This window comes from Manis javanica, chromosome 6, assembly GCF_040802235.1.
Source record: "Manis javanica isolate MJ-LG chromosome 6, MJ_LKY, whole genome shotgun sequence".
NCBI lineage: Eukaryota > Metazoa > Chordata > Mammalia > Pholidota > Manidae > Manis > Manis javanica.
In genome coordinates, this window is record NC_133161.1 from 93556542 (window position 1) to 93583665 (window position 27124).

General features: G+C 42.4%; 1 protein-coding gene across 3 annotated transcripts in view; it reads left to right on the forward strand.

Moving 5' to 3' along the window:
* Positions 1-27124, forward strand: part of POU6F2 (POU class 6 homeobox 2) — a 505007-nt gene that overhangs the window by 438892 nt on the left and 38991 nt on the right. For all 3 annotated transcript variants that reach the window (XM_037010901.2, XM_037010900.2, XM_037010902.2), the window contains exons 6-7: positions 1852-1992; positions 26108-26314. In XM_037010901.2, coding sequence (XP_036866796.1) covers positions 1852-1992; positions 26108-26314 — 348 coding nt within the window. The remainder of the gene's footprint in view (positions 1-1851; positions 1993-26107; positions 26315-27124) is intronic.

Consider the following 27124-nt stretch of genomic DNA (forward strand, 5'->3'; position numbering starts at 1 on the left):
TTCCTTAAGGAGTCTTGTCAAGTTAGGAGAGAAAAAATATACAATATACCTTCTTTCATCTTAGGTAGCCAAATCAAAAATAAGGAGAGTTTTCATTCAGCATATACCATGACTTGCCTCATATGCACTATACAGATTTACTTAGAAAACCAAAATCACGGCCAACCTGAATCTTAAATCCCATGGTGGTAATCTGGGATACGACAGGGTCTCTCTGTAGGCTGATGAACGAGAAATTTTTTCTCCTTAAAAAGAAAATCATTATTGTCTTTTAGGAGAGAGATAAAAGCAAAAGACACATAAAGTCATGAGCTCAAAATGGATTCTCATTTCTAAAAAACAAATAAATGTGCTGGGTCCATGAAATTACTGTAAAACTAGTTTAGTTATGTGAAATTTGGTTATAAATAAGTAAGGAAACCACTAAGAGAAGGATATCACATTAATGAAAAAAGAATTTTTAAATTTCTGTTCTTTTGCTGGTTCCTCTGACAACTAGCATTTCTGTCCTCATCAGATAATATAAACTCTAGGCAAATTTCCAAAGAAATAAAATAATAAAATATGTCTTGAGGTAAAGAAAGCAGGAAAAGGAAAAGAGAGAAAGAAGACTGACTAAGAAAGAGAGTGGAGAATGTAAAGAAGAAAGTTTAAAAAAAAAGACATCTTTGAAAGAGTTTCAGGACTTAAATTAGGTATGGCATTAATTTTTTTCCACCACGTCTTAGTCTTGGCAGGTTTCTGCTAAAATGCAGGAATTTCATGGATGTAGGAACTGGTGATGGAAAATGCATTATTATACACAACAATTGTTGTACTTGAGAGGAACTATATGGGAAAAATAACACCCTAGAATAAATACAAATGAAATTCATGTATCAAAACCAATACTGTGAAAATAGTTTAAATGTTTCTTGAATTTATATCTAGTCATTAACCTAAATGCAGATTTTAGTTCATGCTACACTTCTGCCTCATGGTCAGAAGACCTGAAAACCTGTGGTGTGGAAAATTGGCAGGATAAAGAATATTGAATTGGTCTCCATGGAAAAACAGATCTTGGCAGCCATAACCTCCTCCTTGAGTGGATCCCCTCCGCCCAGTCAAATTCTCCTTCCTGTTTCACTCTTGTCCCAGAAAAGAGCCCAGTGAAAGGCCAGATATTAGCTAAAGCAGCAAACAGAGGTCAACCTGACCGTTCGCCAAAGGATCCTTCTCATTGGCCTTGAGTCCCATGGTCAGGGCAAGCCCCCCAAAAATTCCCAACTCTAGACCCACCCTCTGAGAGCGCACAGGCTGAAGGATCCCACTGCTAGTGACCTTGGTTTCCTTCTTCCTCCGCGAAGGAAGTGGAGGCATCTTACTTACCCAGTGACCCTAAAAGAAACCATAATTCACAGAAGAAAATGATCAATCATCTGCAGAAGTCCTCGCATTCTCCCTCGCCTCCACTCCTACTCCCATCCTGTTCGAATCCCACTTTCTGTCTGATTCCCTCAAGGGAAGTAAAACACTTCCTCAGAGGTTTATTTAGTCTAGAAGACAAAATCCAGGACTTCTCCAGAGTCACTTCGCCACCTGGGCAGAGCAGAGCAGGGCCTACCTCACCCCCTCCTGGAGCTAGTCCTGAACACAGGCTCCAGTAAGCATCTGGGTGTTTCCCTCCAGCCTCATCTCCAGCCTCCCCCAAGCCCACAGCTTCAGAGGGAATGTTCACCAGGCCCCCTCCAGTGGGTTCCGGGCCCTTTGCATGAGCCAAGCAGGGCTAGAACTTCCCTCCCCACGTGAATGTTGTGTCTGTGTGCTGTGCCTCCCTCAGTGGTTTCACCCTGATCTTTTCTCTCTTTGCAGCTGGTTAATAATCCACTAGCAAGTCAGGCTGCAGCGGCTGCAGCAGCCATGGGCTCCATAGCCAGCTCACAGGCCTTTGGCAATGCCCTCTCCAGTCTTCAGGGGGTCACGGGCCAACTAGTTACTAATGCACAAGGACAGGTGAGTGGGAGATGGGAACAAGAGTCGATTTTTATGGCAGATTGAACTCGGAAACGGAATGAATTTCTTTTGCATGACACTGATATGTAACCACATCCATTTGAGGCAAATAAATAATGTTTACGAGCCATATCAACAATGGGAGGAGGGTTCGGAGGTGTTTCTATATTTGAGCAGCAAGAATTTTTTTCCTCCCCCTAGAATGTCTAAGTTTTATTTTGTTTTTATTTCTGTGCAATGACTCATGTTCTGACCTTAATTGAAGAAATTATTTTTCACCATGGGGCATTCTTTCTTTAAAAAAAAAGGTAAAGTTTAAAAATAAAATTCCTATTTGGTCTTACTTTTTTCATCCGTTTTAAACTCGGCTAATGGGGAAAACTGGTAAGTTTCCTTCTCTAGTTGCTCTAAGATTTGTAAACTAGCCTGAGGAAAGCCAATTCATGGATGAATGGGCGGTGACGGGAAACAGAGAAGTCCTATATAAGCATGGATGTGTGGGTTAGAGCGAAGCCAGCTGAGCGGGCAGCACGTACCGGGCGTCCAGCTGAGTTTCCTGCGGGCTTGTAGGTTGAGTTCAGCCCGCCAGGGCCAGTCAACCTTCTCATGTCCCGAGCAGTGCGCCAGTCCCCTTTCACGGCTCATGTGCCTGCATCTCGGTCACTAAGACACGGGCAGTTTCACATGAGAGTGGCTGCCTCTTCGAGACCCCAAGTAACCTAAAAGCTGCATGAGAAGCAAACAAGAGTTGAAGTTGATGGTGTCGGCGTGCCCTCCATTCGCAGGCCCAGCCTCAGCGGTAAAGGCACCCCTATCTCAAATGTGGCTGTTTCTGAGGATGGAACGCAAGGCAGCCGGAGCTTTCACCCTTTCCGAGACTTTTCCTCCCAGAGTTATTCACCCAGCAGCAAGTTTGAATGTCCCTGTTTGGCCAGCTCTGTGGAGAACAGGAATGTCTTGAGCCTTGTTTTTATTTTACATAAAGAGTAAACAGAGATGCATTATAAGCTAAACCGTCTCAGTGTACGTCCTAGGGAAAAAAAGCTGACCTTGTTGTATTTCCTGGGCGGGTGCAGGATTGTCCCGTCAGAACCCGAGGGCTGAACGATGGAGCTTGTCAAAGAGCAGCCTCAGGTAATGAATCATCTTATCACAGGTGCACACCGCACATATTAAAGGAGAGTTGTATGAACACCGTGCCCTCCACAGTCACCTTTCAATGTTGGCTTTAACCCTTGTTCCAGTCCCTTTTCATCAAAGGATCATTTTATGCAGCCAGCTCTAAATGGAGGCTCTCAAACCCTATTAAGATTTCTGGACAGACAGGATATTGGTGTGGAGGAAAAGTTGGTTATAGTATCTATAACTCATACTCAGATCAGGTCAGTCCTGGAAACTGTTTCCTAGAGTTATGCCCAAAATAGAACACCCTGATTCATTCCTGCCAGGAAACTGGCCCTTGAGATGTAAATTTTAAGAGTTCAAGATAGCAACCATATTCACTGATGTGCATTTCCCTCTGATTTTTCTGTTCTAATATCCAAGTAAAATGTACCACTGTGCCCCACCACTTGAGAATTTGTAATGGAGAAAATGCTTTATTATTTAGAAGGAAATATTAGGAGTTTATTCTTCTGACGATTTAATGGCTGATCATTTTACCAGTTATAATCCATCCCCTTCTCAGGGTCTGCGGTTACAGGCTTTGTTTGCCTTTGCCAGCTCCCATCCCGGGGTAACTCTGTCAGCCCATAAGTACCCATAAGAAAATGAGCTTCAGAATAGAGGCTTGATTGGCACTGTGCATGTGCTGAATAAGAGCTGACTTCATTTAAATTTTTTTTAATTTTAGAAACTGTTTTGATAGTTGATTGATAATGTACACAAACCTCCTAAAGTGAAAAACAATTACATTTACAGAGAAATCAATATTACCCACTCATGAAGTCTTGTCCATGAGTTCTAGAACCATGCCTAGTGGCTTTATGTCCTCTCCTAGTGCCAGAAGAGACCGAGATACTCACATTTCCAAAGTAGATGAACTGGCCACAGTCATGTAGCACTGTTCTTTTTTAATCTTTATAATATAAACACTATCATCTTCTCAGAAAAAGGTGTATGCCCTTTGTCTCTTGGTAAAAAGATACTTGTTTGCACCTTATGATTCAGGCAAACTCACCAAAAAAGAAGGGCAAAAATTATCTGGGGTGTGTGTGTGTGTGTGTGTGTGTGTGTGTGTGTGTGTGTTCCTCTGGCTTATATTAATGTGGTGCAAAAGGTAACAATACATTGGAATAGGTTTAATACAACTAGCTTTGCTCAAAATACCATGTAAACTAGGGTTACTCCACCCAGCCCATTTTCCATTCCTTAAAAATCTCCACAGAGCTTTTCCAGAAAAGGTACAAGAAGAAAACTCTTAATATATTTAGAGTTTCTTCCATTTGAGTTCCTGACAAGAATTTTTTACATTTGAAAGTTCACCCAGGTCTTAACATCCAAACCTACATTTGAAAAGCATGTTTTACTCCACTGATAGTTTGGTGAGGTAGGCCTATTGGGAAGGTGTCAGCAGGAGCATTCAGTTATCAGAATCCCTGATCCTTGCCCCCCACTGCTAAGATTCTTTTGGCTACCTGGAAACCAAGATGGGATTACCAAGTAGTTAAGAGCTTGAGTAAATTCAGACCAGCCTGGGATTAGATTTAGACTCCACCTTTTTCTAGTTTTATTATCTTGTGGCACTAACTCAACCTTCCTACACCAGAGCCTCACCCTCCAAGTTTTGATGGCACCTGTGTGAGGCGGCCTGGGCAGGAAGTCCCAGGTCTCCTCTGCTGGGCAGCTGCCCACCCCACATAGGGAGACATGGCAGAATCTTCCTCCAAGCTCTTGGCCTTTGGCTCTGAGCAGGAAGCAGGACTTGCAGTTTTGCTCCCTGGTCTTATAATCTGGCTGTTCCCACTTACTGGATCTCAGTAAATTTAAAGGGATGGGATATCTCAATATATTTAAGGATTTTTGTTTTCTGTTCTTTTTCTTTCCCAACCAGTAGTTATGAGCAAATATGGAGGGAAAACTTCAGTTATTTGATAGCTTTCTGACGCTGCTATTCATCCACAGTAAATACGGAAGTCAGACACAGTGCCGAAGAGTAATTCATTTTAACAGAAATACTACATTTCAAAGTCACAAAGCACATCTTACCTAAGATGTTAGAGTATTTTAAAATTATACCATGCCCACTTTCACTCTGTAGTGGGAAGGAAGCAAATTTCCTATTGATAATTAATGATCATGAAACTTACAATGACTATGACAATGCTGGGAGAACATTCTAGTTCTCTTTACTTAACAAATCCCCAGCTCGTGCAAGTGTGGAAGCTAGGCAGTGAAATGAGCACTATCTTAGGCTTGTAAAAGTTTTTAGCCAATAACTGGATATATAACTGGAGCTTTCTGAGCTTCACTTTCACTATAAATAAGGATAACAACATCTAAATCCCTAAATTATGAAGATTAAATGAGATAATGTGTGAAAAACACCTACATAGAGCCTGAATACACAGTTAAAGACTCAATAAGTGGTTGCCATATCATCACCATGGTTTAGAGTTAGGTTTAGCATTTTTATTGAAAGCTATTTTTGGTTTGGATGTATGGTAAGAGACAGTCCAGAGTACAGGCAGAAAGAATGGGCTCTGAAACTAGAGCCCATTCATCAGCAGTGAGACCTTGGGCAACTGGCTTGCCCACTCTGTGCCTCCATTTCTTCATGTGAAAAATGGGGATAATAGTGGCACCAGCTTCCAGGACTAAAGTGCTTAAAACAGGGTCAGATACATGACATCATCAATAGTGTTATCACTCAATAAATGCTATCTGTTATTATGAATTAAGATGCTATATGTGTTTTCAGTTCATAACTGTGCACACAAACCTGCTGTGTATATAAGGAGTTTGAGAATGTGGGAGTCTTAGTATTATTTTAGGGAAATCTCATCCTTACCCCCAGATAGTTCAGGGGAGAATGTGGTGTGTGTGTGTGTGTTTGTGTGTGTGTGTGTGTGTGTGTGTGTGTGTGTGTGTGTGTATTCCTAACACTCATTCAGTGGTATGTTCAGGATTTGACAAGTAGATTTGCCATTGATTTGTTCATCTATAGAACTGGCTTCCCTTGTGCCCCTGGCAATAACTCCTTATTGGCATGATTGCAGAAAAGTAAAAGCAAATGAAATTTCATTTTATCCTGGGGCAAAAGAAAGCACTTTACATTTTAACTGAAGCTCAGAATGTTTCTGGATGAAATTAGTTCCCCACCACTGAAATTTTCTTAAGTGATAGCAAGTCAAAACAAAGACCCTCCCTTTGGTCTTTAAAGAACCAGTAGAGGAAAAACAAAAACAACAACAAACAAAAAAGATGAAATGACATTCCTTCTTTTAATACATAAAAAGAAGAAAAATTTAAAGACTTGCCCATCCAAGTTACCCAAGAATCCGCACACCATTATATGAATAAATGATGCTGAGCAGAGCTGATTTGGCAAAACGGGAGGATTTGCTGTCGGATAGAAGCTGCCTCCTAAAACAACCAAGGCCATGATTAAAGGAAAACAATCTGCTGATACCAACAGTAGTCCAGGCATTAGCCTCGAGAATACACCCCTGGTTATACACAACCCCTGACGGTGATTCAACAGCTCTGGGCTGGAGAGGGGCGAATGGAGAGGCAGGAACACCCCCAGCACCATGTTTGCACACACCAACTGAAGGCCACCCTAATAGCATAACTGTCAAATGTGGCAAAGAAGTATGTCTTAGAATTAAAGAAATATGATCCTTACACTGGCATGTTCCTATGAATTATAATAATAATAATAAACTAAATAACATCCCTAGAAGGCAGTCGAGTAGCTAAGAGCATGGGCTTTTGCGGACACAGGTCTGAGTGGAACACATTGTTAGTGCCATGGCCTTGGATAAGTTCTAAAATTTTTATGGGCCTCTGTTTCCTCATCAGTAAAACAGGAGTAATAAGACTCATCACATATTTTTGTGGTGGAGTTAAACATGATAATAGCAGAGAAAGTGCTTAGCACAGTACCTAATATATCCTAAGCATTTAATAAATTATATTAATTTATCAATAAATTAATAAGTTATAGCTATTCTTTTTAAGATGGAAAAGCAGCAACTGATTCTGAATTATGGGTTGCTAAAGTGATTCAACATAATTTAAATAGAAAAATGAGACCCTTTATAGGGAAAATCACTGCAAGATAAACAAAGCTAAAGTTATAATGAATGCAGATTTCAACCAAAGGATTGGGATACCATGAATTTCTTTAAGTGTCCATTGAGCCCCTTTGTGGATTTTACTAGGTCTGTAAGAGAACTAAAAGCCATAGCTGCCCATATTTGAAAAACTAATTTCAAACCGTATGCAAAGGAGATGAAGTGGGTCTCTTTGGCAATGTGACTAGAGCAAATGACATGCATGAGTCTTATGCAGCTAAAGCCAGTTGATCAGGAATTTAGGGAGTTTCACATATACTCTTTTATGTCACTTTTTATATTATATTGCATGTATATATTAATTCTGTACACTAAATGTACAGAAAAATAAAAAATCATTTTTTACAAAAGATATCTTTGTTTGACTACTTAGATATTAACATTTTCCATATAAGCTTCAGTTCTCTTGCTTATTTTGTAGAAGAAATAAAGCATTTCTGATACAGATGAGGGCTGGACACTCTCTTCTCCCACCCCTGGAGCCCTCCCAAGGTGATTACTATGATAAAATTGGTGATTCCTTTGTGAAAGTTTTGCATTTTTACTACAAAATATTCATTTCTTAAAAAGCTACAAAATACATATAGAATTATTTTTAATACAAAAATTAAACATGTTGTTTAGGAGTTGTGCATAAATAAAAAACATTTTTTTATTGAAAAGTCGGAATAGGTATACAAATTCAGGGTTGGCCTCTGTATATTTCCCGCCAAATATTATGAACACAGCAATCTACTCATATAATATGCTGAACTAGTGGTTTTGGTCATGTTTTCTAAACCAAAACGCAAAACAGGCAGACCAAAAAAAATTTATTTTCTCATTTGCAAATATCACTTAAGAAAGTGTAAAAGTTCAATCACATTCGGTGAAATATATATCAAATAGCACTTTTTAAATCAAATAACATTTTTCGAATCAGCTCTTTCTAGAGACCAGGAAAAATATGTTCATGGGGTTAGAAACATTATAAGAATTTTACCCTGGCTTCATCTGAGTAATAAAGATAAAAGAATAACAAAGATAAACAACCTCAGTCTTTGCACTAACGTATCAAATCCCCCCCACTGAGCCCAGTTGAAAGCTTTATCTCCTCATTGTAGGACAGGCCAGTGCTTTAAAGCTGTGTTTCCCTAAGCGTGCGCCCCGGGAAAACGGGGCTTACAGGCGCTGCACGAACGAGGGTTCCCTGTACCACGCGAGGGAAGGAGCCGCGTCGCAGTGTCGCTGGGCGTGCCCGGCGGGGCTGGGGACTCAGTCCTGGGCTCTGGCGACCCAGCATCTGGTGGACTCGGTCGGGCGGCCCCACCCAGCTGACGCGCCAAGCTTTTGAGCCCTGCTTTTCCCAAACTTACAGTCCTCCCAACATTTCCTAGAATTTACGTTCGCATAGCAGATTTTTGGTAATGCTGCAAGAAGTAATTGTCATGCCCGCCTAGGCACGTTTTGGCAGCTGACGTAGCGAGTTCCATCGATTTCCGTCGGAGGGCACCGCCTCCGGGATTCGCGCTGTGCCACCGGTGCTCCACGGTGCTGCTGTGCCGCAGTCGGGAGCGCGCGCACCAGCGCCACACGTTTGCACAGAGCAGGTGCTCGGCGCGATCCGAAGAGCCCCGGGCCTGTGATCAGAGCGCCGAGGGCAGGTTGCTGTGGCTGTGCCCAGGCCCGGCTGATGTGCGCTCTGGCGCCGTCCCCGCAATGGCCGGTCGGAGGGAGCGGCGGGCGGGTCGGCGGAGCGAGACGCCGCGGGCCTTGCGATGCCCCATTCTGAGGAGTGGGGCGCCCTTGATGGCAAATGGCGCTAATGAGCCCTGATGGCCCTCGGCTTCGCAGTGATTACGCGGAAGACGGATTTGATGAGAGGCCTTGCTTCTATAGTGGCTCAGCTGCTGACACGCCTGACATAATCAGGTCCCCCAGCCGGTCTGCACCATCAGCTGAAGCACGGCTCTGCGCCTCATTTTGACAGCAAATTGTTCGGCCTGGACCTTCACTGCCCTTCCAAAGGGCGCCCCTGCCCCCCGCTCCTGCCGCCTCCCGGCCTCTCTAATTTTTGAACCGAAAGAGGTTAATTCCACTAGTGCCATCAGCACAAAGAACTGAAAATAAAGCACCCTCCGAAATCTTTCTACCCTCGTTCTCCAGCAAAACTCAGCAGTGCAACCTGTTCTGTACAACTGAAAGGGTGGACAGAATGTGCCATAAAAAAAAAAAAAAAAAAAAAAAAAACCTGCTCTGGGGGATTCCCCTGACGACTGAGCCAGAGAGAACCAGGTGCTGTGTCCTGCTGTGCTGTCCCATTTTGTTCCCTGGCCACTGACTACATTTTGGTTTTTAATTCTTCATCCATAAGTATTTCTTTTTTCCTGGGAATAGGAAAATGTTTTCTTGGGTAGGCTCCTGAATCGTTACTGTTTGCACATACTTTCTGGCTAAAGAATAGGAAAGAGGCCAATCAACTAATGGAGCAAGCTAACTAGAAGCTATCATTCTAAACAGGTAATAAGTTACAGCTCCCTCAGAGCTAGTATGACCTCTCACACATTTGTTTCACTCATATAGTTTACATTCCAATTAGAGCACCTTTATGGCAAAATTATATCACCAACTAATGTTCATGTGGTTCATCTCAGGGTTCAAATAAGTGTATAACCATCTTATTTCTTAGAGGAGTGCTTGGTTTTAGCTGAGCATTCCTTCAGCCTAAGCGATTTCTAGAAAAGAATATGGAAATAGTATCTCCCGTGCTGGGGCTGGTATCATCTACCATCCTGCTGGAGCTCTGCACTGTAGGTTTGGTCATCCCAGCTGCGCGAAAGCTGGGAGGTAAGTCTGCTCCCAGGGATGACACCTTTAGGAAGTGGCAGAACTGAGTTTGGAGCCCAGAGTCCACACCCAGCCTCCTGTACCACCCTCACTTTCTTGAGTTCAAAGACCTGAGCTCATTCATTCCCCAGATGCTCCATAGATGTGTCACAAACTCGGGAAACTTCACTGCTCCATCTGCAAATGGGAACTGTAATTCTCACCCTGTCAACCTCACAGATTTCTCTTAAAGGTATATAAACACACAAGTACTTGAAAACTGTAAAGGGCCATAAACCTTGCCAAAATAAATGTAAAGTATTTTGATCAATATTCTCACTATTATTGTTTTTGCTGATCAAAGGAGCTAGAGAAGCATGTTCAGGGATGTCTCTAAAGCAGTGAGATAATCTTGAAAAGTTGATCTCAGATCTCTATTTCCTCTTGCCAGAGAAAACCAGCCTCAAAGCATCAGGGTGGGGGGAACTGTAGGGCTCCTGCCTTCCAACATGGCACCCTCGCCACAAGGAGAGAAGTTCATGGTGTGTGCTTCATCTGGGGACTCACCAAAGGGGGCATCTCACACCTAAATAATAAACTTTATCACAGTAAGTTTTGGTTGGGGATTTTTGTAGTATCACATAGCAAAATTATTTTAGAATTGATAAGCTCCCAAAATGGCAAGATCCTATACATTTCTAGATCTTTCCCTTTGGAAGCTGCCCCTCTAATAAGGTAAGCTCTTCCTAAGAAAATAACAATATAAGTAGATCCTGAAGTCATAAGGTGGAGAGGTCGGAATATGACAGTAAAGTCAAGATGTGATACAGCTTTATGCTTACAAGTAAATGACAGCAATCAATCAACACACAGATACACAAATATCTAACACTATGTTAGTATTAAAGTATATCTAATAATATATTAGGAGTATAGGAAACCACTGATTTTAAGTTACACCATCAATTTAATAACAGCTTTTTGGGAATGGAAGAAAATCCTTCTTAAGGATGTATGCATCATGTCATCAGCTCATGGGTCAATAAGAGAGATGAGAAATAAATCAGAGAGAGGTAAGAATGGTGAAGTCACACTCAGAACAGTGAAGTCACAACTCAGAACAATGAGAGGAGCCAGGTTCAAGTTCAAGTGTACAGAAGTAGGTCTTGGCACGATCCAAGTGAATTTAATGCATTAGCCAAAGAACATTACTCCAAATTGCTATTCACCTTATTAACAAACCTTTTCCATCTTATAAAAATAACAATATAAGTAGACCCTAAGAAGATGGAGAGTTCAGAATGTGACAGTAAAGTCAAGATGTGATACAGCGTGATACTTACAAGTAAATGGCATCAATCAACACACAGACACACAGGGAAAAAACACATTACATACTCCCTCGATCTGACACTTGTCAGTAGATACTCGCAGTAATACAGTCTTTTGGAGTAACAGGGGTGGACTCTGCAAATGTCCACCTTCTCCCGTGGAAGGTAGCTCACAGTAAAGAGCATATGCTTTCAAATTAGACTCCCTCCCCAAGCGGCTCTGTGGGACCAGGCAAGGCACCTAATCTTATCAGCCGCAGTTTTCTCTTCCTTTCAATGACAATTTCTTCCTCTCCGGGTCGTCAGGGGAATTAGCACTAACACTAGGAAAAATCAATGGCTGCCATTTATTGAACAATTTCTACATTCCAAAGAGTGCTTAGCTTTCAATATATTTATTCCACCTTTACCACAACCATGTAATATGGTTTATCCCCACAGTACAGATAATAAACTTCAAGATCACCCGGCTGGAAAAGGCAGGATCCAAACTCAGTTTTGTCTGCTATCAGAGATTGCTCTGAATCACTGGACTCTGATGATGATTTTAAAAGTTTTCTGTTGTCCACTGATGCATCCCCAAGTGGCTGAAATAACACAGTAACACCTGGCATGTAGTAAGCATAAACAGAGTAACAAAACCTGTAGCCTGAATGACGAGAGTATTTCATATAAGCGAATATGCTATTTGATAAGCATTTTGCATAAATCATTTTATTTCATTCTACAATAATCTTGCACTATTATTTCTAATTTACAGCTGAGGAAACAAGATTCAGAAAAGGTAACCAACTTGCTAGGGCCACACAGTTAGTAAGTGCGGGTCTGGATTTGAGCCCAGATGTGGCTGCTTCAAAGCCCAGCTTTCCTCTGAGTGAAGCTGCGTCCAGCATCACATGCATTAGTAGTGCCTAATACTTTGTCTGCCATATGGTAGGCACCCCATAAATATCATGCTCTCCTCACCCATGTGTATTTTAACCTACTTAGCTTAGCTGATCTAAAGTAAGGTCTGTTTAATGTGTTCAAATTTTATGTGGAAATGCTTTTAAGCCATCCAGCATTATTGTGTCTGATGAAAATGGCATTTGTCTATTTACTTAACTGTCTTCAATTTCTTAAACTACCAACATTTCAGGGTTGTTACAAGAAGTAAATGTAATAAAAGATGTTAAAGGCTTGGCACATGGTGAGTACCAAGCAAGGCCTGCCTCTCCCACCTGGGTCTGGGAACGCATGGCCGCTCCAGCATGCAGAGAGAGCCAGTTTGGTTCTTTTGAGACCACTATGCACATTTAGTAACAGGGTAAAGTGAGTAGATTGCTTTGTCCAGATTATCAGCAACAGATTATCTAGTCTAACTCTGTAACATGACTATGTGGCTGCTGAACACAGTAGCATCCAGTCTTCACAGTAACAAAATATACTTTATTTAATCAAAAGGCAGGGCCCCAGGGGTATTACCTGCTAAGTTCATTTAACAACCATGGGTTTCCTCTAATGCTCTAGAATAAAAACATTCCCATCTACCTTCACCAAATCTACAAGTGATGTTAGCAAGTTCTCCCAGATAATCAAGAGGAAGAGATCTAGGAAAACAAAAATCTGTTTTAAATTCACATGGAAGTTGAGGATTCGATGGCAAGTTAAAAATGGATTTAATATGAGGATCTTCTCAGTATCACTGGGTTATAAAAAACTTTTTAATATAAAAGGTGACATCCTCAAGAAAAAGGATAGTTATATCATTTGTGTTTAAAAGGTGATATACAAATTACTTAGATGAACCCAAAAGGGAGTGAATGGTGTGCTACTCAGGATTTTGAGCCCATTTTGATTTTTTGAAATCACAGAATCATATACACTTCAAAATATTTTAAAAGTAGAGTTGTGGCTCCCTCTCAGCTCCCATAGGGAAAAGAGAGTAGAAATAAGAATGATATTGATGTTGGTGATTTTGCATATCTAGACTTGTTCCTACAACCCAAAAGCACCAAGAACTTACCCTTCTCAGAAACCCAATCTGATACCACAACATTGCTAGAGATGCCCCAAAATTTTTTAAGGAAGTTAAGCACATTCTTTTTGTAACTACAAACTATGGATAAAGTTGATATTTTCTGTGACTTAATATCTTAATATTCTTCAATGTAAGTATCACTAAATTAACTTTTACATTATTTAACAACATGTATGTGTAGTATGTGAATGAATTCATCTGGCAAGACTGTGAAACATATTCCTGATAAGGCTGTACTTTGAGAATAGCTTTGGCATTAAAAATTCCAAAATTCATATTATTAGCATAAATTCTAAATTACTGAGTTTAGAACAGAGTAGTTTTAGTGGTTCATTAGTAATGATAACTTACATTTTCTCAGGACCCACTTCAAGTACCAGAGTAGTATATTATATATAGTTTCATATACATACACACAAGCACACACACACACTTTAAGGGACATTTAAAAAGGAACCAGAAAGCTCTAAGAAACCACAGTGCGAAGAGTACAGCACCCTCCCTACTTACATCCATCAAAACTTGCCTGATAGCTAGGGGTAAGAGTGTATATTGGTCACCTATGAAAATGAGGGTGCAAGTTTATGAGAAAAACTCATCAGCATCATTCTAATGAGTTACGGTCTTTGTGAGAAATGAGAAATTCATGCTCTCACCCTAAAGAACATTAAAAAAACATTACTAAGAGGAAATTGAAAAAGTAATATATGTTAGAGTGATGAGGACAACTTTTTTCTGATTGAGTAGATAGATAAATATTGCATGCAAGAATCAAAATACATTTAATTTTGCCACAACAATGGGTATTCTCTTCACAAAAAGCATATGAATCATCTTGGACTCATGAAACTAGGTGGTGATAAACAGATGCATGTTTAATGACACTTGGAGTGGCTTCATTCTCCACCCTTCTTTTTCTTAGAGGCTTGTTTTGTTGTTGATACTAATTTAAATTCAGCTTTACAGCCTGGATGTGTTCACAGCACCAGGTGATGCTAACTAAATACATGCAGCACTTTCTTGAGCAATTGCCAAACATTTCCTTCACCAATTCCATTCCTATTGCTCCAAAGAATTTAGAATATTGGAGATCACTGGTCCCAGATTTTGTTTTTTTAAAAATCTCATTGCTATAGCTCTTTTTTCTCTAATTTGGGGAAAAAATACATAAACTATACAGTTCATAGGTCAAGGGCTTCATTTAGGGATGTTTAGAAAAGCTTTTAAGGACCAAGGCTGAGTCAGACTAAAAGGTGGTCTCCCACAAAATAAATAACTTTAATCTGACTTAGTCTCTTAATCTGGCATCAGCAGGCAGAAGCAGAAATACTTCCCCACATTCTAGGTATTTTTCACTGGTATTAAAACTTAAAGTCTTAGGCAAAGCCGTATGAGGTTGGTCTTTCTGCAAAATGATGGCTTCAACATGCAACTATTCTCTCTTGAAGGAAAAAATTTTTTAGCAATTCCACAATGTTAGCAGCTGCAAAGAAAATAAGCAGTACTCATAGTTTAATTTGTAGTCATTGGAGAAAAGGGAAAAGAGCTGATGAGAAGAAATATTTCCAGTTTCTCCTTGAGAATTTGTCTTTGTTTCCTGGTACATAGAGCATCATACTGGACAACTATAATGAATATTATGATGAAAATGTAAACCTTATGAGGAGAGTTGGAAATTAAAGCATTAGATCATGTTTACAAATATTTCCACTTCCTCTCATTGAAAATAAAGTGAGAAGCTGCAAATTGCAACCAAGGCCACAATGGCTTGAAGCAATTTGCTTTTGTATGAGACTGCACACTTGCCCTTGTTATAAATTAACTGTGGATTGAAATATATATTTTTAATTCCAATTAGGATTCTGTAGATAGGAGAAATATATTCATAGCTGAAGAGGGGAGCTTTGTGAGAGCATGGAGGAACTGAGCCCTTGTTTACCAAGCAATGAATTCATACGGAATCAAGATGGTGGAGGTCATGACTGTGGTGTGGTTATTGAGGGCAACATTGTTTGGTGCAAACTGAAGGATATTCCCCATGTGTACCTGTCATTGCTACTGCCCAGTGGGAAACTGGCAGTTTCCAATAATGTTCTTGGGGACCAGGGGTCCCAATGAATCTACTTCTCACCTACCACTCCCCCCACATAAAGTAACCCCGGCCCTGATTGCCATCTGACTTCTGCAGGCATTATAGCCATCTTTTTTTTACAATCAAAGTAATTTAAAAAGCAAAATTTAGAGTCCTCAAATATTTCTTCAACTCCCAAAATCTAGAACAGCACCTGACACCTAATGGACATGCAATAAATAGAATGCAGAAATCAAATTTTAATAATATTGGCCTTCTTCAAAGATAAAAGAAAAAAAAACTACCATTTTTTAGTAGAAAATAAGAGCATTTTTCAATGAAGAGTGAATTCAGCTGTCCAGTGACACATCTGCACATGTAGTCAGTCCTCAAAAGGAGGGACCTTGGGCGATCATCTCAAGTCTTTGACAATCACAGCAGTTTCCCAGAAAGAGAAAAGAGCCTGTAGGACTCTTGTCAACATCAGGGGTTTCGCTTTATGTAATTACTGCCATCTTGACTGTCCTCCTCAGAGCCTAGGCTTTCTTGTTCAGCAGCAGGTTGCTGGTGCCATGGACAGCAGCATTTACAGAATGCTCCTGTGAATGCTCATGACTTCAGATGGCTGGGTAGTTTCCCGGTCTTCTACAGTGGGAATGAGAGCAATGTGTACCGCCCAGTGCTGGGCACACAGCAGGCCCCCAGAAAGGATTTTGCTGAGGGAGTGAGTGAGTGAGTGGATACATGAGTGATCAATTTGTGCATGGCACGAATAAAACAACACTCTTAGCTTTGAAGCCATTCAGAATAAAGCAGAGATGTTCAGTCAATGGCCTGGCTTTCTAGACAAGGTTGAAGAGGTCTCTTTTCCTTTGCTAGAATTTTCTATACAGTTACCACAATCCTCCACACCTTTTAACAGTGAAAATGCTGCCAATATGTCTGCATTATCTACCTATATGTATTTAGTATATGAAGTATTAATATTAGTACAAACAGACAAACTTCTATTCACAAAGCCTTAGGGTATATGCTAACCATAGCAATAAATTTTCAAGGGGAAGAAAGGCATAGGATAAAGGGGCAAGTTCTCCGTCCATTTATAAAAAGATCTCTCCAAATTCTATTTTCCTTGCCCAAGGAAAACTACATCTAGTGCTGACATCTTGCTTATTTGACCTTTGCTGGAAGGACCTATTCTGTGTCAGTGTTTTTCCCCAGTCACAGATGGAGCCAGTCAGCCTTGATTCTACACCATGTCTAACCAAACCTTGAGGTAACATTTTGCAAAATCTACTCTTCCCTCTTCTGTCTTCCTGATTACAACTTCTAGTTGAGCAAAAGCAAAGCAGTGGAGGAAAAACAGCACCACAGAGAAATCAAGAACTCCTAAATAATCCAGAGCTTGCCAATATGCTTTTCAGTACAGTAAATCTATAATTCAGATACAATTTTAAAACTTGTGTTGATGGTGGGCACCTATATGGTATTCAAGAAAAGGACTCATTTCCTGGACACTGATCCCTGTCTACCAGTCACTTCAGGAATAAGCCTTATAGGCAGTTGCAATGCCTCCTCACTGAATTCTCATCTCAGTGTAATATCATCTTGTGTAAATTTAATTTAATCTTTTGATTGGACCAAAACTTTTATTCTGTTAACATTTCTTAATGCTTGACAAGGAACCAAATAAAAGAGAAAATAGAAAATCTCAAAATTAAAGTAAAATATGTAAGAGCATAGATTGCAATGCATCTTAAAATTTTAAAAAAAATTTTTTTTAACAAAACAAAAATAACACCTCCTTCCAGAGTGTAGAGTGTGCCAGATTCAGTTGTAGAACAATTGTAATAGGAACTGTCAACAGTTCAGAACGTGGCTGCGGCTGCTAACTTCGTTTTGCTACAGGACTCAAGAAAGATTCAGAGCCAACCAGAATGATCATTGTATCCCCCAAGTTGACTCTTACCTGGGACACCTGTCAGTTCCCTACGATGTGGAGTTTCTTCCACGATGCTTACTGCTAATGGCTGCATACCTAGGGTTCAGGCCATGCTCTATAGGCAAATCGTTCCTGTAAAACACCTTTGGAATCGACATTATTCTTCCTTTCTTAGATCATTAAGAATTAGTAGGTCCTTTCACCCAGGTTTCATCATTTGTAATTGGAAAACAAAGGCATACATGTTAGATTTCTCCTTTCTCAGCAATTAAACAAACAAAAGAGTGTGTTCAATAATGGGTTTGGGAGTTTAGAATAGTCTTATATTTAAATAATAATAGGAGAGTAAATGGAGACCCATAAAAGCCACCTTTATTATACCTTAGAAATATTATACCTTACAAATAAGGTGTAAATATTATACCATATAAATAAATATATAAATATATGTTATTATTACAGCTTATAAATACTATACCTTATAAGTATTTTTAAATCATACTTTATATTTATATAAATATTGTCCTTATAAATATTGAACATAAACATTACTAATGAGAATAGTCTTGCTAACATAATTGCGAAGCAACCATGTCAAAATTCCCCAATTTCTCTGACCTTCCTTTTCTTAGGAATTGTCACAGTTTCCTCCTTTGGTGGGAATATGCTTTTCCTGCTATAATTTTCAGGTTTTCAAAAGTTTCAGTGGAACTTGAGCAACTAAAAAGTATTGGAATAGCATAACAATTTTTAAGCTGGCTGAAACTTCCACAATCAGTATTATAAATAGCAGCCACTACTTCTGAGAAATAATCCAAATCCATAGTTTATGAGAAAATAAATAGTCTGCTCAAAATTTTAAATTCTTTACCTCTGGTAGCTCATTAAATCCTCTCTTTTCTTCCATGCCTCCTTTCTGCCTATTTTTCCTCTCTATTTTTCAAGCATTCTTCATTAACAAAGTCCTGATATCATAACCCATGAAATATGCCTTCTAATAGTGTTATGAACCTTAATAACTAAAGTAAAAAGGCAGTTGCTATCTTTACTCATTTTTAAAATACAGATAGCTATGACTTAGGAAATACTTGCTAATACTCATGAGTAAATCATATACAATTCATGTGAAACTACTTCATTATAGGCCCAAAATGCTAGAATTATATTTAAAATTTAAAGATAATACATTATCCTCACACTTGAGTCCCTCCCACATACAATGATGAGACAGTCTGGAGGGATGGGCAACAGGAGAGAACCACAGCTTAATTTTTTGTGTCTAGGAATTTATGACCATCAAACCTTTCCCGTATGAGTGGGGAGGGGGCAGACCCGGGATCAGGATGTGATCACCGAAGCCCACGACCCCTCGGCCCTCTCAGAGCCCTCCCCTCGCCTGGATACAAGCTCCGCTCTCGCCCCACAACTTCTCGAAGGCGTTCTCAGGGAATACAGTCTCCCACGGTCACGTTAAACGGCAACTGAGACACCCAAGCCCAGGTCCCTGACCCTGACTTAAACTTCCCTCCATGCCCAGCAGTACCAGCTGTGCGCTTCCTGTGGGAGAGGGTAGCCTGGTCCCTCTTTCTTTCCCTGTTGGAATGATTCTCCTTCCCTCAGCTTGCTTACCCAGTGGGGCAGGTTGAGGCGGGGAGAGGGCAGATAGGGCGCAAGGATGGCCCCACTTCGCTGAGCTGTCATAAATGGCTCCCGCTGTCTGGGCAGCAAACTCCTCCAGAGGCCCGTCGGGGGCACTTGCATGAGGTCTTCAGAGGCCCAGCTGGGACCCCCACTGGCACGTTGCTCTGAGCAACGTGTTTTCTTCCAGTTGCTCACCCTACTCGGGGCTTGGTCCTCAACTCTCGCTCTGTGGTGCTGACCCAGGGCCCATTCCCCAGGGGGTCTTGTGCGACAGGATTTTAAATGGCTCAGACCCTGGATAATGAGTCCAGGGAAATGAGTGCCTTCCCCGGACTGAGTGGGAGTGTACCCAGGGTAAGGGCAGTGATTCTGTCTGTCTCTCCTTCCTCTTCCTCGCTCTTCTTCTCTCCTCCCTCCTCAGCTCAAAAGCCATAGCCTCTCACCTTTAGATTCCTTGGGTCTATGTCCCCCAGATTTGAGGGAAAGTATTTTTCAGCCACTTTCACTAACCTTTAAGTGAGGCGAAACTGCCACAGGCCCCATTCCTGGGAATGAGGAAGATGTACAGAATTTCAAAATTTCTGCTTACCCTCTGAATTCTAGAATTGTCTAACTCACTTTCAGAAACCTCCTTTGTAAATTCAGCATAAAAGTCTAGTCCCACCTATTGAATCTTGGTGCCTCTGCGGAAACCCCACTTAGCATTCTATTACAAGGCAAGGAAGATATCTTTATTTTTCATATTCAACTACTGTTTTCTGTTCTTCATGGTAAATCATTTTCATGGTGAAATCATTAAAAATTTCATTAAAAATTCAAAGGAGCTTACTGCAAATGCCAGGAGTTACCACACCTGAGTAAGTAGAGTTATGAATGAACATCCGTTGAACTTCCATTTGATTGGTAACACACGGTGTGGTGTGCTTGGCATCCATTATCTTATTTAGCCCTCACAATAACCTTGTAAAGTGCACGTTGTTATTCCCATTTTACAGATGAATAAACTGGAGTTCTAAAAAGGTTAAGGAGTTCACCAAGCTCCCTCTAGTTAAAGCCTGGGCTTGAAACCAGGTAGTGGAGAATTATCTTAAATTCTATTAAGGAGAATTATGTTTAATAGCTTAAAGGAAGATTTTAGAGAAAAGATTTTTTTATTGCTGTTTTTTACATCAGTTTTCATGCCAATTATTCTTCTCATAATGTGACTGAAAGTGACATTTTAAAGATGCTGACACCTCCGATTCTTTACTCTTGTCTGTGAGTGTGTTTCCAAACTTGGATCCAAATAGTAGAGCATCCAGCAAGGGTCCTCATTCTGAGGAGGTAGGTGCCTATCGGTACCTACAATAGAAGCATTAAAGTATACACCCTAAAAAATTCCCTTTTACAGTTCCTCATTACAGAAATGTGTTCATCCTTTCTTTCAAATCAGTTAAAGATAACTTGTCTCCTATCCTGGGCTTCAGTGACACCACCTTTGGGCCCGCTGCCATTCCCTATGCCCACACCCATGCCAGACATTGTTGATCAGTCACTGCTCTGTTTCTTCCTGAACCCTGGAATGCCCAGAGCTCGAGGCAGCCATGGCCAGCTGATTGGCATTGTCGGCAAGGTTAAATCTAACTGTCCTTGGTTGAGTATCTTCCTCTAATTGCACACCTTCATCAGCTTATCTTCATGCCTAAAGCCCTTCTCAATATCCACACTCCTCTTTCTCCCCATCTTGGACAGAGCCAAATGCAAGACACACTAGAGTGCATCTTGGAAAAATTAATTGTGCTTGGGAGATCACTGTATTCTCTTATTCTTCCTGAATCAACATCCTGATCAGAGCTGCCAAAATAACTCTGAGTGTAACCTTAAACCTGGGAACACAATGAACTAAAACAAATGTATTATATGAGAAGATGGAATCAGCCTTGGGGACCGAGAGAGGAGTGGCTGTGGCCATAGAAAGGAAGGGGCAGGTGATTGGCTGTTGCCATACTGGTGCTCACCACCTGCTCCTGGGCTCTCAAGTGTTGTAAGTTCTTTGTTCAAGAATGGACAAAGTGATGCTCACATTATCAAAAGCCTCTTGACCAAAAAGTGTCGAGGTTACACAAATACTTGGCAAAGCATTGTCTCTGCTGATGGAGTGAAGGAAGTCATTGATTTACAGCACAAGTGGGCTTCCTTTTCTTAAAGATATGTGCAACAAAATTATTTGTCAATTTGACATCTGCAATCACATTTTCCAAAGCAGTTTAACAGCATGCCACAGACTATCATGACATGTAGCCCATCAGACGACTTTTCTGGTTGCCCTGGGCTTCCGTGATACCACCTTTGACAGCTGTTGATGACACCTACATTTTGGCAGTGAATAGATTCAGGGTACATTGCTCTCCATCAGTCATGACTCGTGCATAGTGAGAACTTCAACCAGACTGAAGTCCAAGAGGGTGTTGTAAGGATATCCTGGTGACCTAAAAGGCTTACATGACCCTGAATCACTGGGGTTTGCCACAATCATTAGATAATCATTATGATGGCTGAAATTATAATTGCTGCTGAATTGACAATAGTCACATTCATGTGTAAACCACCCAAATTCTTCTGGAAATAGGGATACATGTGCTAATGGACACTAGTAGTCATTTTAATGATTTTTTTTTTTAATTCTCAGTGGCAGTTTATGCTCTTAACTCTTCTAAGGAAAGAGACAGGTGAACGTGAGCAGCAACAGCCAAGTAAGTCCCCTGCCAGAGAAGCAGGAACTCTTGAGGTCACAAATTATCATTATAATATTGGCCTCAGTCTGGGTAGAGCATTCATCAGAGATGAATCATTGCTATTAGAGGCAGGGCAAAGACATAGAGGATCATTGCAAAGGATGCCTCCGCTATTTGCTGTAGGATTGATAGGGCAATAACTTCAAGCAAAAACTTCTAATGGTGCAACCTAGGCATATAGCAGGCCATGAGTTTGATATGAAGTGGAAGTCATCCAATCAAACAACCTCCATGTCAAGGATTCATGAGAGCATGTTGCTTCACACATGGACAACTACAGTAGCATCCTAGGGGCTGGCCTCCTAGTCCATTCAGTCTGCACAACACACTCACTCCCGAGACAGCTCCATTCTAGCACTGCCCCCACCCTCCTCAGAAACCACACTGAAAACCCTTGCTTGGATGAGAATTTGACCCTTCCAGACTGACAGTCCTGGGCTCCACTATCTCAACCCTCTTTTGTATCCCAGCTAGTGAAATCACTATCCACATATTCCTTACCTTGAGGCTAGTCTCATGCTTGGAATGGTTTCTGTGCCCTGCCCAGTCCCCCCGAGTCTCCCAGACCCTGCCCTGCCCCTCTGTCTTCTGTCAAGTCTCCCTAGCTTCCTCATCCTTCCTCCTCTGAAATCACTCATTCAATCCCAAGATTCTTTTGAGCACCCACCACATGGGTATAGAGAGTCTTATCAGATAGTCCTCACCACTCCTCTGGTGCACATCATTTCTCCATCACATTGTTAAGAATCTTTGACAAGCAATGTGCCTGTCGTTTGGCCCTCCTCTGCCCAGTTGAGTCTTCTTGGCATCCTCCACAGCACATGGCACCCAGCCTGATGTAGAAGAAGGTCTGCAGGCCCTTGACTGCTCTGCCAGTCCTCAGCATTTTAGGGGAAATGGAATTTGTCTTGTGCAGTTAATGCCTTGATCAGGAATCACAGCCTACTGACCTCGTTTGCTCAGTGGTGTGTCCTTCCCTCAGGACTTCTCTGAGCAGTAAGTCCTCCACTCCAGGAGCCAGAAATTCAAACTCCAAAAGCTAGTCTTAGGACTGCAAGTGTCTCCGAAGTAATGTCTCCCCGTCTTTGCAATCAAGTCGGAGACCCCCTAACATCAAACCTCGGTTTTATTTCCTGATTCAGTTGAAATATGAATAGATGCCAGTGCTTCCCTTGAATTAATTTAAAATACGATTTCTACAGATGACATCGCCAACTTTGCATGAGTGCCAAGAGCCTCACACCTCGGCTGCCTTGGCTGCGTTCATTTCCTTGGTGAGATCTCTTTGAAGTCAGACTCTGAGGTGAGAGCTGTGGCCGCCATCAAGGAATCGGAGCAGGCCTAAGTGAAACAGGCGTCCAAGAGCACACTGGGGGAACACAGCATGGATCATCGCTACCCTTGGCCGAATGGAAGCTATTAACATCAGTGGGTTGTAATACCTGGGGGATATTAGAAAACTCCCCACAAAGCACTGCCGAGCTTTGGACATGCTGAGATGGTGGTCCCAAACTTTCTCAAAAAGGGAGCAAAACTGAGAAATGCGTCAGTTTGCAGAAGGCTCTCGGACCTTAGAATGGCCCCGCGCCCGCCCCTGCCTTGCCCCCAAGCTCTGCTCACCTCCTCTGCCAGCGCACCACTGCAGGTGCCTCTGGCTCTGACACCAGCGCTGTGTGACCCTCAGTTAATGAGGCTAGAGCCCATGAAAGGAGAAGGGCGCGTGGGCAGGGACATAAGTGGTGCCATGATTTAGGAATGTCACAGCACTGTTTGGAAGCCAGTGTGCACTTAGGGGAGAACCTGGTGAGTCGTTTGCATTTGGCTTTCCTCTTCTTTCCACCCAGAAAGCAAGCAGAGCATCTCATTACCGCATGGTGAGCATGGGCTCGTGTCAATCTCGGAGCAGAGTGTCTCTCTGCATTAGTGTGTTCCCCCGCTGTCAGCTGCTGTGCCTCACTCCGAAGTTTTCTCCCAGGCTACGTACCACACCCATGCCTAAACACACTGATATATGGCCCAAAATAGAACCCAGAACCCTGCCACCTGAATGAACCCAGCCTCCACAGGCTTTCAACGCAGGCCAACCAGATGGAGAAGGGCTTCTCAGGTTATGACACAGGAAACCAGAGAGGATGGGACAGTCACAAGGGGGGCCACAGGGCAGGTGTGGAAAAAAAGTGTCCAGTGTAGGTGCAGAACAAGAAGACTGCTCCCCATGCCTCTCCACATTGCCTGGGGGCATAGGAACAGCTTTTGAATCCTGAACTGCTTAATGCAAGACCACTCATCAATAAAGTACTTATGCGCTCTGATCTATTGATGTGGACTCCTCCTGACCTTGCTGGCACTGAGGGGACCTGTTCATTGCTGATGCTGCGGGCAGACTTCAAAGGCCCTCTCAGTGAGACTGCAGAGCAGCAAACGCCCCAAGGGGCTGCTGACCACTCCAACAGTAATTACTTGACCTTTATCAGCATCCATTGACAACTGCCACTGATACTTAGTATTTGCAGAGCTCCTCCATTAGCGCCATCCACAGGGACTTCTGCAGTGGAAGCAACAGCCAAGTGTGGAGGGGGTAGTTTCTCTGCCAGGATCCTTGCCATGGAATGGTGAGGGCTGGCAGTTCTTCTGAAGTCCCAGGTGCATACAGAATCCCAGGGAGAGCTGAATCTAGAAACCATTCATTCAGAAGACATTTACTGAGAAGCTCTGTTCAAAGCCCTGTGGGAGTACTATGGAGGCAGAAGACAGAATCATTTATAAACTCAGTCCACAAGCAGCTTATTGTCCACTGGGAAATTACAGAGAAGATGCAGTGACTTCTCTAAGAGCAGGTCCCCTCCAGCATCTGCTAAGGTGGTGGGAGCCAGATGATAGAATGGAAAAGCAAGTACTTGGGGGTCTGCAGACCTAGACTCCAGCCTCTCCATCAAGTGGCAGCTGAGCCTGCACTAGCTTATCTACTAAAGGGGGCAGGACTAAGGCCCACTTCCTAGAGCCATTGTAAGAATGGGGAATGAAACAAAACAATATACATGAAGGCACTTCCTGAGACTCTGTTATTAATATGTCTTGGTTGCCGGCAGGCCATGTCACCACAGTTCACATCTGGGAGGTGGACGTGGAGGACGCACAGCAGAGCTGAGCTGCCCAGACATCCTGTGATGTGTGGAGGGGAAAAGCACCCAACTGCAAGCCCCAGGACTCTCCCAGGGGAGTCCATACTTCGGGAAACACATATTTCCATTTTGTATCGATTCAGTTTGGCCTCAGCAACACAGGAATGTGATACATGCTTCCATGGAGTACAGACACGCTGGGCATTTGCTGGCCCTGCTCGTGCTCCCTTTCTTCTCCGCACAGTGATTGGGTCCAGCCAGGACCCTCTCATCACACTCTGCATGACCCCTTCACTGAAGCCAGAGGCTACTAGATGCAAAGAAAGCCTTCCCTGCCACCTGTCGCAGAAACCCTGAACCTCTAACCTGTCGGCCACAGTTCAAAACATATCGTTTAACATGCATGTTTAAAGCTTCAGGTGTTGGTAGCCATGTCACCTCTATTTTAAGAGTTTTGAACATTTGTTTGTGACCCCAATTCTCTCAGGCCTTCAGCAAGCATAGGCTCCTTGACTGTCATCACAGAGCCAGCAGGTGGTTCAGCTGGGAATGGAGTCTTGCCTCCCTGACTCCAGAACCTGGGCTCCCAAGCACCATGAACACTGGGTGCTGAGGCCCCCAATCCTGCCAGAGTGTCAAGGAGCTGACCCCTGACCTTGAGAGGAGAGCAGGATGTGGGTGAAAGGAAGGAAGGATGGAGAGAGCAGAGGCAAGGATGTGAAGGAGCGTGCTCTTGTGGGGAAAGGGTGCAGCCCCCCACCTAGGCAAGGGCACCAAGAAGCCCACCCTCTGTCTGGCTCTGAGCAGATGTCTGTGCTGCTCTGGCAGAAATCACGTTATGCCCGCACCAGCGCTAGATATTGTTTTTGAATCAGGTGTTTTCCCCCTTCCCTCTATCCACTTCCTCTGTGACATGGGGTCATGTGTGATTTTTCTCTCCTGCAGATGCTCATCCCCTGCCTCCCCTCCACCCCAGTGTCTCCAGAGCCATTCAGATTCTGAACAGGCTCTTGAGGAGCCTGCTACAGAGACCGTGGCATGAGTGCTCTTGAGTTGCGTGTGCAGATGCTGAGCAGAGCCCGATGCCTCACCTTTGGGCCTGTCTCTTGCAGATTATTGGGACCATCCCTCTGATGCCAAATCCGGGACCATCAAGCCAGGCAGCAGGCGGCACTCAGGGCCTTCAAGTGCAGCCGATCACCCCCCAGCTCCTGACAAATGCTCAGGGCCAGATCATTGCCACGGTCATCGGGAACCAGATCCTGCCAGTGATCAACACCCAGGGCATCACGCTGTCACCCATCAAGCCTGGCCAGCAGGTAAGCCCCCAGGGCCCCTGTCCTTACCACCCTCCTTCTGTTTGGTCTCAATCAATGAAAAGTCATTTTTAAACAACAAAATAGTTAATCCCGCTAATCCTAAACTATCAATACTAATCAAAAAACAAGGAGCTTTATTTTTCATTCCTAATGAATATGGGTGATAACCAGAAAGCTCTCTAATTTAAAAATATGAATACATTAAATTACGGAGACAGTGACTTAAAATTCAATAGGGATGTGTTGTTACTTATCTATGCCTATGATACTTTCAATTTTCAGACAATTTTAAAAGGGGTCAAGAAGAAATCAAGACTACTTATGTCTCAACTGTAAATGAAAAAAAAAATTATTGAACACCAAGCATTCCCAAGCATGTGATGCTGCTGAAAAATGAGCAGAGCCCGTTGTGCGATGAAGCAGAGAATGTGCTCTCATAAGGCAGGTGTGCACAAAGCTTAGTATCATCCCAGAGATGGGGGTGACCACTTTGTCCAGAGATTTTTGAGTTCTTACAGAGAAAATGGTTTGGAGACTGAGCCTTGATGGATGAGGAAGCATTCACCAGGTAAATGATGAGCACAGTGTTGTAGGCAGTGGAATCTGGAGGAACAGAGAGGGGGAAATGGGAAGGAGAAGAGTGAAACAGAAGCAAGTTTCCTGTGATTAGAGCACAGAGGGAGGCTGAAGACAGTCATGGAAAGGGCTCTATAATCAAGCTGAAAAGGATGGATTTTGTTTCTGTGTTATCTTGAGCACATTACACATCGTCTTTGTGCCCAGTTTCCTCATCTGTAAAATGGGGATAAT